Source organism: Mirounga angustirostris, unplaced genomic scaffold, assembly GCF_029215605.1.
Source record: "Mirounga angustirostris isolate CCGP_5_RB_7025 unplaced genomic scaffold, mMirAng1.0.hap1 SCAF_10, whole genome shotgun sequence".
Lineage (NCBI taxonomy): Eukaryota > Metazoa > Chordata > Mammalia > Carnivora > Phocidae > Mirounga > Mirounga angustirostris.
The window spans coordinates 66105039-66117128 of record NW_026991718.1 but is presented as its reverse complement, the minus strand read 5'-3'; the positions used below and the strand labels follow the sequence as shown (position 1 = coordinate 66117128).

Sequence of the window (12090 nt, the reverse complement as noted above, 5' to 3'; positions counted from 1 at the left end):
TGTTGTTATGAATAGCAAGTGATTTATAGAAAGTGGTTCAAAGCCAGGTATCCTTTGTATTTTTTAATCTATTATTCTTACTGATAACTACACAACCTAGAAAAAATAATACTGAATGTTACAAACTTAACGGAACAAATGACTGCTTCTGTCTGAATATTTCCCTTGCAATATATTTATCCTAAAGAGTCATCTCATCAAACCTCTACTTCATTGTTAGGGGCGCCTGGGTGCCTCAGCTGGTTAAGCGCCCGATTCTTAGTTTCTGCTCAGGTCATGGTCCTAGCACTTTTTGTGTCTTTAAGAAGAAGTCCTACTTTCTTTTCTTTTCTTTTTTTTTAAGAGAGAGAGCATGGGGGAGGAGGGGCAGAGGGAGAGAGAATCTAATAAGCAGGCTCCATACCCAGGGTGGAACCCAACACAGGGCTCAATCTCACGACCCTAAGATCATGACCTGAGCAGAAATCAAGAGTCAAGACGCTTAACCAACTGAGCCACCCAGGTTCCCCTAAATATTTTTCATTTTAGGATCTGTTATATAGAGTCATCTAGAGAAAACAGTTCTTAAAAACAGTGCAAAGACGGGCGCCTGGGTGGCTCAGTTGGTTGAGCGACTGCCTTCGGCTCAGGTCATGATCCTGGAGTCCCGGGATCGAGTCCCGCATCGGGCTCCCTGCTCGGCAGGGAGTCTGCTTCTCCCTCTGACCTTCCCCCCTCTCATGTGCTCTCTCTCTCTCAAATAAATGAATAAATAAAAAATCTTAAAAAAAAAAAAAAAAAAACAGTGCAAAGACTAGAATGAGTAGAGAATAAGAATTATAAAAAAAAGACCTAAGAAAAACTACAAGTGATGAATAAAACCAAGTTTTAGGAAAACACTTTTCCTTCCCCTAAACTCCACACAATTTAACATTTCTTATCACTGCCTACTTACTGATATTTTCTACTTTTTTGCATTTTTTATTCTTTCTCTCTTGATTTCTTAAATTAAAGCCCTTATCTTTACTTTTCCTTTTAAGTAATCTCTACACCCAACATGGGGCTCAAACTCACAAGCCCAAGATAAAGAATCACATGCTCCACCAATTGAGCCAGCTAGGCACCCTGTAAAGCCCTCATATCGTATTTGGCTTGATGTATAAGCATTAGTCTCTCCTCATTTACAATCTTATGCTTAACTGTTTCAGCCTCCACACACTTCAAGTATAATCAACACAATGGTTGAGTTAGTAAATTTTTGTTTACTTATTATTGCTTTACGAGTTGGCTTATATATCTCCATTTCTTGCTCTATTCTATAATTTGTCAAGATATGTATATACTTACTTAAAACCTTTATGATGAAGTTGTGGAGGAAGGGAGGTAGGAAGAAATATTTCAAAATAAGTGATGGCCTTTTGCATTGTTACATCAAAAGGGCACATTAAAGGCCGCCATTCTTCTAGCATCTCAGCTGTGGCATCTGCTGGAAAGTATCTAATAAAAAAGAAGGTATTCATTTACCTGATTATTGGCTAAAAGCTCTACAACATCAACATCTGACCAACAAAAAAAGGGGAGGTGGGAAATGGATTTCATAAGGTACAACATACACTACAAATGCCAAGTTAACTTAAACACATTATTGCAACTCTAAAATAAATACCTTGTCACACTTAAAGGTAAATTTTTTTCTCGTCTAAAGGACTTAGAAAATGCTATAAAGCTGATAAACTCATAAAATACAAAGTCACTTAAATAACCTACAAATTTATACATGGTTGTTTTATTTTTTTCCCTCCCTGTGTACTATGTAATAGCAATAGGAAAAAAATCTAGTCACAGAGAATCCAGTCTATATAAGAAATGGATAATCAGTGAAATGAAAAAGAGAACATTAGCCTAGGCATGTTTGGACCAACCATTTATTCTCAGTGTACCACAGAGCTCTCTTGTATACAAGAGTGGACTAGACTAGACGGTCTTCCTACAGGTGCTAACATTCTACGAGTCCATGAAAAAATATTATTTGCCCAAGACTGAGAATATAGTAGGTCAGCAACAAATACGTGATTTATAAAACCATTTATAACTTTAACTCATAAGAATATGATAAAATAGGGATTTCCATTCAAAAGAACTCACTGCATCCATACATAGCAGGATAAGCAGTCTTAGAACAGCCTAATAATTGTCAAGTCCATAGAATTGGGTTTTTATTTATTTTATTTTATTTCATTTCATTTTATTAAGCTCTACGCCCAACATGGGGCTCAAACTCCTAACCTCAAGATCAAGAGTCCATTCTCTACCGACTGAGCTAGTCAGGGGCCTCAAGTCCACAGAACTGGACTTCAACTGATTAAAATGAAATTCAACCCATATTCATCTTTAAACATCAGAATATGGAATATTTCTGTATATTCTACTGAAAGAGAACATATTTCAAAAAAAATGTCTGAACACCTTCTTATTATTACTCACATTTTAATGTAATACCTACGATACTCATTTTGGAAAATATTTTTGATCTGAGTAATGATACTCTAGGAAAATCTTTCAAATAAAGACAATTATACATAAATTATGGCATTCTTACTTTATAATAGGTAACTGACACCCACACCACTTAAAAATTTCTAAATTTATAAATGAAATCTAAATAATTCAGTTCAGGAGTTGGAAATGATATATTGTGCCCAGTGACTAACATCACAATGTTAGAAACGTTTTATACCTTTAATTTCCTCTTCAAAGCATACTAGGGACGGGGAAAAGCCCACAGAAATAAAAGAGGTTTTATAAATTGAGAAGCTACTTACGGTCGGCAGCTTTTCACGAGTGTTTTGAGAACATTTTCTACAGAACTAGGGGGGGAAAAGCCATTTGATAAATTAGGTTTGTGTATTTTGAGAACACACCTAATCCAGTCAATAAATATCTCTAAAAAATGCTCATACACCTAAAAATTATGTGTGTACATGCAATAACTAATCCGTCTCTTTCATACCAACAGAACTATAAGGATTAACTACCTAAACTCTGTCATCTACTCTTTCCTTTGCTCTGGATTTGCTCATTCTCTGTTGTAATCTAAAGGGAAGAAAACTGGGAAAAGGACAAGTCATTTTCAATCTTTACAAAGTAGGCAGCAATGACCACACTTAACAGCACATCAAGAAGTATGCTCAGTGGCTTAAAACTTCAAATACTAATTTTTATTTTTATTAAAGTGCTTTTACATCGAAACACAAACAGCAGAAAAAATCTGGTGTGCTTATATCAGCAACTGCCAGAAACTAGTTTTCTGTAACCAATGGTTGAGAGTTCTATAACCCTACAAGGTTACTTTACCGCCAGCACCAATTACCAAAAATAGGAACAGCCATCTTTTTGACCAGCTACTTAAAAAGTTAGTTGAGTAACATTAAAAAGCTGTAACTTATTTTCCAACTTTGTAGGTGGTTCAAGTGAATTTAAAAAAACAACATAAGTATTTGTATGTGGATTTAAATAAATGTTTGTCTAAATGAAAAGGCCAATGTGTACTGGTTTAAACATTCACGGCCAGAATGGAATATTTAAATTAATTAGACCATAGTCAAAGAGGTAAAATGCAAATAAAACAAAGGGCACAAGGTAATTTTGGAATGGAATTTTAAAATAAATGTGTGGCTACTTACAGCATGATGTATACAAGTAAATAAAATAAGTCCCCAAATCTCAAGAAAAAAACTATGAGGGAAAGGGGTAACTTTCAGGCATGCTTCCACCTGACACTTTCTCATTAAGCTTCTTGAAATTGTTAAGTCCAGAGGTCTATCCAACTTCTCTGAAAGCTTAAGAACTAATCTGTAAAGAAATTCCAAGGAATAACACAAACCAAACTCAGCACAAGTAACCAATTATACAACTGAGAGAGAAAACTATGATTTCATTACTAGAAGCTGTAGAAATCCTCTTTAATTTCAAAACTAGTCAGAAAAAAATTAACTGAAGAGGAAACCAGGCTACAACACATGAGATAATTCTAAAATAAAAAAGACGAACATATGGCCAGAGAGACATGGAACATTTTCTCTGTTATCAGGAAGAGATTCTATCTTCTCTCATAAAAAAGCTAAGCAATTGAGAAACAATTAGTTTAGAGAACATCTAAGTTTGCCTGGTTAAAAAAGGAGTAAACTTCTCTCTAACTACATTTAAACTCTCTGAAGATCACAACTATGATTTTTACTTCTGGGCATTTCCAAAGCACTTTTAAAAGGTTATGTGTTCATATATACTTATGCATATTTATATTTATTAATTTACAATACACAATAAACATTTTCTATCAGAGCAACAAAGAGCACAGATCTTTGGATCTTCTTTTCATTTGGACCAAAGAACCCCATTTAGAAACAAATTATAGACAAGGTTTAAAGAACCATCTAGTTCCAAACTAAATAACAGATCAACTTAAATGCAGATTTAAAAAAAGATAATTCTAAAATGGCAAACTTTGTGTCCAAGGAAATAAGCAGAAGATCTGTAATTCTATCAGTTCCTAAAGTTTGTCTTCATGTTAACTTTACATTTATTTTACTGTTTCTGTGGTAACCCGTTTCAGAGTACAACACAGAAAACCTGCTGTTTTCACTGGTAACTTTTCTATTCCACCAACAAACTTTCATATAATGTCAAAAATGATTCTAGAAAGCAGTCAAAAGGCTGCATAGCTACCTGCTTTCTCCAGTTCCCTTCACTCTTCAAAAGAATAGGATGTTAATTATAATACTTGATAGCTGTCACTTCACTCATTAGAGGAATAGGGTATGTGGGAATGTGCTTTAGTTCATCTAAATAAAGTCAATTTCAACCCCTCCTTATATATAAGGCCTGTGCCAATGGATTTATGCTCTTTATCCAGAAAAGGGTACAATCTCTCTAACCTGTGATATCTGTATAGTGACCTTTTGTGATTCTTGTAATCTCTCAAGATGAAGGGAACAATGTTTCTGTTTAAAAATAAAATAAAAGGTTAAGGCTAGATGCTACTAGACTATATTTCACTAATTTTTAGAGGGAGTGAATAATCACTATGTACTTTCCCAATTGTTGGAAATTTATAATACTGAAGTGATTACAATTCAAAACACTTTAAAAAAAAATCAAAAGGGATCTACAGAAGGAACAAGCTTTGGATGGGTTTTCTCATACCCTACTTCCTCTTAGAAAAAGCATGTTAAGTTGAAAAGAAAGCCATAAGCATATCATGCAATAGTTCACAAATTGGGCTTAGAGTCAGGCAGATAGAAATTTGATTACCAGTTCTGCTACTTACTATCAGTTCAATATTACAGCCTCAGTTTTTCCATCTATAGAACAGTAATAATACCTACCTCTCAAAAGGCTATTACAAAAATTAAATGAGATAATGTAAGGAAAACAGTTATCTGGCCCAGAATTAAGCATAAAAATTGTTAACTATAATTATTATTTCATACTATCCAAAACAAATTACATTTTCAATATCCTTAAGAACTAATATTTTGTGCTCATTTTGCTTTCACATTTATTCTACTGTCTCTCAACAATTACTAATTTATGATTTAGGAAATCACATCAAAATAGGAAATTCTTCCCCCAATTACCACCCTATTTATTAGGGCAGAAAATAAGTTCTTGTCCCAGTTCTTGAGCTCCTGTCCCAGTTTCAACAAATGACTTTGTGTGACTTTTCCTCTCTGGGCCACAATTTCCTTACGCTGTAGGATGACATAAGCAACTACCAAATAAGTAGCAGAGAAGCCTGAGGAAAGCCAAAAACCTTAGCGTCCAGTTACGCCAGTTACTGAGAGAGGAGACTTACATAAACCTGAAGGTTTATGCTTCCTACCTCCTTGGCCTTACCTAATTATCAGGACAATGTTCACTTCTAAACCAGAGACATGTACAGCAAATGATGTATTCGAGATGAAAGTAGTGCGGACTGCTCATAGCCAGAAGTGCTTTCAGCTTCACTCAACAATTCTTGAACTAAATTTTAGCTTCATAATTATCATATTGGCTTTTTTATAAATGAACGGGGCAACTGTAACACTGGCATATTCTATATACCTCTGCCTTGACCTCTTTATAATTTAATGGTAATTGCCTATACGATATTTTCTTTCTTGAGAATGTACTTCATTTCATCCAAAAAACTCAGTTTTACCTGCTTTCTCTGTATCTAAACAAATATAGCCATCAGTTCGTCAAACACGATGCACCTCATATCTAATTTTTCGAAACCTAATATTGCAGTTAAATCAGCCAGTACTCATTTTTCACAGCCACTTCACACAAAATTAGGGTCAAGATAATTCTACCATAAGAAAGGTTTAAGTAAAATATAATACGTTCACCACTGAAGTAGGATTAACATTGATTTTTCATTATAATTATTTTCAGAAAAAAGTATGCCCCCATGGCTAGTGTTAAGAAGTTGTAATAATCCTGACAACTCAAGTAAAAAGAGCATACATAACTGCTGAAAGTGATGACAGCCTGATCAGTGTGAACTAAGTATTTTTTTTAAATGCTTTAAAAAGAGCACTTTCTAAAGAAAGATCATTATAGCAGATACAACTTTTGGAAGAAACATTACCAAAGTCATTAATAAAAATCAACTATTTATTTTCAACATTTCCAAATAAAAGTCAAAGTGGTATTTTTAAAAAAGCAAATAGAATGGTCTTCAAATAACATGTTAAAAATCACTTCATCCACCTTAGTAATAATAATCACTGGTTATTAAAAAAATAACCATAAACTATTTTAAATTTCAACAGGTCCTCACAGAAATCACTTCCATCATTTCATTATGTTAAATTCTGTAGCTAGAGATCATTCTTGAGCTGCTGATAGTAACTTAAGCTTAGAAATATAGCCCCATGTGTCAAGAAACACCCAGCAGAGTAAGAACATGTCACTTCCATGTGTTGAAGGGGGAACAAAGGATTTAGCTGTATTTTAGGGATAAGAACACCAAATCAGAGTCCTTTGTCAGATCAGTTGAGAAACAAATAACACCAAGAACAAGTACCAGAAAAGGGAAATAATCAAGTTTCTCCAAAGGCAGATTAATATGAAAAATGAAAACGCTTAATATTCTATGACTCCCTTAGAGAACGATATATGAAAGAAAAATAGATCTTAAAAAATTATTTTTTAAAAAAGTAAATTGAGTTATCTAGGTCCAAACTGCTCATGATGCAAATATGTAAACCTTTAACATCAAACAACTCATAAAAGTCATATGGATAGTGACAAAACTAAACAAATTTATACACATACCAATTCAAATATGAATTGTGCATGCCCATTTGTAAAAGCTGATCAATGCACAATTCCTTTACGTCTTGTTAGTAGCAACAGTCTTCATTAGTAACTTGCAATATGCTACCCCAATTTAAGTGAATGGGACATCATTTTTGGAAATAAAACTAGGCCCCTAACATTTAAATGCTTCTTTACAACGTAAACAATGAGTGATTCTTAATGTTGCTATTATCAAGTTCAAACTACCTAACTCCTTTCCTTTTTTTTTTTTTCTTATTAAATAAAAAAACCCTACAATTTGTTTCTCTGGTAGAACCTAGAAAAAGAGAAGAGTGAAAAATGGTCTCTTGCCCCTGAGGCATAAAGGCAGAAAGACAGAAGAAGGAAAAAAAAGGAGAGGAGAGGAGGAGGGAAGATAAGGAAAAAGGGGAAGGGAAAGAAGAAAGTTAAATAATCCTTGCTCCAAAAAATAGAACCAGCTTTTAAAATCATGTTGAAATGCATGACACCCTAAGCTGTAGTTTCAAATAAAGACAAACACATAAGGCACGTGAGTTTAAGACTTGAAAGACAGTTAACAAATGAAGCAACCTTTCACTTTTGATTATAAAAATAGTATTCTAAAAATAGTATGAACACATGCAGTCAGCTGACAAAACTGTTTCAAAATGAGTCAGAATACATCTAAGATGAAAATGCTCAAAGCAAAATGCCAATTCTAAAAGCATGCCATATTGAAGGGTTTTCAGGGGTTTTCTTAAATGTTTGTGAAGTCATAACTTTATCCCTTGATTATAAACACTTGCTATACTAGTATACTAAATAGAAACTTAAGTAGAAAAGTAAATTGTAAAATGTTTAAAATGATTCCCTATTAGAAATTCAGTGGACACAGAGGAGCTCCGAGGAACAAAAACTAAAAGAAGTATTGCTGTATGGCTGGCTCTCCAACTGGTTTCTCTAACATCTTTTTTTAAAGATTTTATTTATTTATTTGAGAAAGACAGAGCAGAGAGGGAGAATGGGAGGGAGAAGCAGACTTCCCCCTGAGCAGAGAACCCGACATGGGGCTCAATCCCAGGACCCTAAGATGATGACCTGAGCCAAAGGCAGATGCTTAACCGACTGAGCCACCCAGGCATCCCACTCTAACATTTTTGCATAAGAACTAATAAGATTACTAGATTTCTCTGATTTTAAAATCAAGGCAAGCGTGATGAAGAAAGTCCAAGAACCAAAGAATCATATAATCCTTCAAAGATGAATTTTTATAACTATACATAGCCTGACCTGAATGGAAATAAGATAACAGGTACTCCTTTCAAAAGGTGGTAAATATCTGATGATAACAGTAAAAAGATTACAGAAAATTAGACAAAATGAATAAAGAATTACAATCCTGAAAAATGTTTTAAGTACAATTCCTTTTTTTTTTTTTACAGAGATATTAAGTTTCTAACTTTGTCCTACAGGGCCGCCTCTCACCAAGCAAGAGCCCGTTCCAGAGTGGTTCCAGATCCTCAGTATTCTTTGTGATCCATTTAAACTGAAACAACACATTATCATTTTTAAAAAGGAGTCTGCATCAACAGAGCTGCACTTCACAATGTATACTCCAGTGGACGCACACAGCCCTGGGTGTGACTACTCCAAGCCACTGAACCAATATGGTTCATCTTCCTGGAGCATCAATTTTAGTCAGAGATACAGAGAAGAAAAATGTTTACTTATGAAAACATTACTTAATAAGCCCAATACAGATATGAATGTTTAAAATAACGTGAAATTTCCAAGAAATTTCTCACACCAGACTGCTTTAAGAAACACCTCAGAGCCTTGAGGAAAGAGAAGGAGGTATTAAGTGGACAGCTTGATTGACAGTATTAATACAGAAAGAAAACACAAAACTCATTTGGAAACTGAAGACCCAGATCTTATAGAATTAAAAACAGGGAAAAAAGGAAAGTAAAGAGCATGGAAAGAAAACATGAGGGACTGATTAACAAGGCAGACAACTTTAGATTGCAGGGATGCAAGGTAAGTAGTGGCAAATCAATGTGGCTGTTAACTACATGGAGGGAACATTTTGGAAATGTATGGAGCATTTTTAATGATCACAATTATTGGGGAGGACTCAATGGAACTTTAGTGATCCCAGTATATCAGGTATCCTCCAATTCATGGAAAAGCCACACATAACAAAAAATTGTTGCAAGATGTTCAAATGTCCCACTGTACAATTATATACAGGTGAAAAAATTTTGATCCTAAAAGTGAAGTGCTTTACCGTTAAGTATTTTTTGCAGTTTTTTAAAAAAGATTTATTCATTTATTTGAGAGATCAAACACAAGGGCGTGTGGGGTGCGGGGAGGGGCAGAGGGAGAGAGAACCTCAAGCAGACTCCCTGCTGAGCCGGGAGACCCACGTGGGGCTCAATCTTACGACCCTGAGATCATGACCTGAGCCAAAGGCGAAGACACTTAACCACTGAGCCACCCAAGCACCCCAAGACTGAAGACTATTTTACAGTCTAGAACCAACTGTCATTACACTGGCAATAAGCAGACATAAAATAATGTCACAGAATTTCATTAGTAATTTTGTTGTTAAAATGCTTCATGTTAATTGTCATTCTTCTTGGTATGGCACAAAAGACAATTTATGTTGTAAAAATTAGATACTGACATTACTAATTTATTTTAGCATTGCTTGTTAGTTTTCCATCTTATGGATACTGTCCCCAGAAGTCCACTGCACAAATTCTGACTTCAAATATCATTGGGTTTTTTTTCCCAATTCTTCCTTTGCCTCTATTCCTTTCACATGTAATAATGTTCAAAAATAATGTTCTGTGACACTAAGTAATTATACCATTCCATATCATTTCATAAAGGATTACTGTGACACTGTACTATAAATAAGGCCAGTTTATCTGCAAGAATATCATACTTCCTTTTCCCCAGCTTAGTACTCTAAAATTAAATGTATTTCCCTCTCTTTTATCATATTTAAATAAGTCTTACCTTTTATTCTTTAGCCTAGCACTAGGTTTTATTTAATTTTTTTTTAAAAGATCTTATTTATTGGTCAGAAAGAGAGCACACAAGCAGGAGGAGCAGCAGAGGGAGAAGCAGGCTCCCCGCTGAGCAGGGAGCCTGATGCAGGGCTCGATTCCAGGATCCTGGGATCATGACCCGAGCCAAAGGCAGATGCTTAACCAACTGAGCCACCCAGGAGTCCCACTGGTTTTTATTTTATTTTTTTTAATTTTTATTTTTTTTAAAGATTTTATTTATTTGACAGAGAGAGATACAGTGAGAGAGGGAACACAAGCAGGGGGAGTGGGAGAGGGAGAAGCAGGCTTCCCGCGGAGCAGGGAGCCTGATGTGGGGCTCAATCCCAGGACCCTGGGACCATGACTTGAGCCGAAGGCAGACGCCCAACGACTGAGCCACCTAGGCGCCCCGGTTTTTATTTTAATGTCCACTCATAGCACTGCTTTTATTTTCTTGTACCTCTTACACAAAATGTATTTTGACCTTTTTAAGATTCAAACTTACTCATTATAAGTAGATGCAAAATCTGAATACCATTTTGTATCTTTAGTGTAATGATGCCCATATGTTTGAAATACATATTGTTTTATAATAAACTACTGTCCCATTATGGGAACCATTTTATGGTTAGACATTATTTATATTTATGGAGTCCAAGATGGCGGTGGAGGAGGAGATCTAAGTTTCCTCTGGTCCCAGGAATTCAGCTAGACAGCTATCAAATCATTCTGAACAACCTGTGAACTCAACTGGAGGTCTAAGAAAAGAATAGCTGCAACTCTACAAATAGAAAAGCAATCACTTTCTGCAAGGTGGGAGGTGTGGAAAATTGAATCCGAGGTGATATATGGGAAGATAAAATGCAGGGGGAGGGAACCTCCATCAGCCAGCTACTAGAAAGTGATATAGCAGCGGAGCACAGAACTGGAACTTTTACAAGTCTGTTCCGGTGAGGGACATCCCAGTCTGAAAGGTGGTGAAGTGGGTGCGGAACCCCAGGTGGGACAGTGTGGTCGCAGGATCCTCAGGGTCACAGGAACATCAGGGGTGCCTGAGTATGGCAGAGCTCCCAGGCATCAGAGCGGGGAAGCCGACTGCAGAGAGTGAGCCCAGGAGTGGGCTCTCGGCTTGGGGCTGCCATAAACCGTGAACTGAAGCACAGTCAGGTCACTGTTCTCTGAGCAGGGACCCAACAAGCGGCAGATCCGGGAAAATCCCCCCTCCTACCCCAGGAGGAGCTGCGCGGGAGCGCACCACAGGGAACTGCTGGGTTTGGGACTCCAAACGGGGTCGCGTACCTGAGATAGAAACGCTTGGTCACAGACTGAGGGAGCACAGAGTGTGGACTGAGACCAGGGAGAGAGGAGTGACTGACTGCTTTTCTCTGAGGGTTGAGAAGTGGGGCCCTGAACTCTCTGCTCCGGGGCTGGAGATTGGGAGGCTGCCATGTTCATTCTCATCCTCTGAAGCTGCTCTGAAAGCCTTCAGGGAACAAAAGCCACATAGAGCAAAACGAAGCAGATGACTTAGCCTGGCCCCTTGCAAGGGCAGTGCAATTCCGCCTGGAGCAAATACACTTGAGAATCAATGCAAGAGGCCCCTCCCCCAGAAGATCAGCAAGATCATCCAGCCAAGACCAAGTTTACCAATAGTTGAGAACTGTGAAACTCCAGCACTAGGGGACGATAGCATATAGAATTCATGTTTTTTTCCCCATGATATTTTAGTCTTTCAATTTATATTTTATTT

The 12090-nt window shown here is 36.4% G+C and overlaps 1 protein-coding gene across 7 annotated transcripts in view; it reads right to left on the bottom strand.

Moving 5' to 3' along the window:
* The window catches only part of PSME4 (proteasome activator subunit 4), a 110761-nt gene that overhangs the window by 66546 nt on the left and 32125 nt on the right, over positions 1-12090 (bottom strand). For all 7 annotated transcript variants that reach the window (XR_010405699.1, XR_010405700.1, XM_064572507.1 and 4 more), the window contains exons 4-5: positions 2802-2846; positions 1327-1476 (exon numbers count right to left, since the gene is read on the bottom strand). Coding sequence is in view for 5 of the 7 variants with exons in the window: in XM_064572507.1 (XP_064428577.1) it covers positions 1327-1476; positions 2802-2846 (195 nt within the window). In the remaining 2 variants the exon portion in view is untranslated. The remainder of the gene's footprint in view (positions 1-1326; positions 1477-2801; positions 2847-12090) is intronic.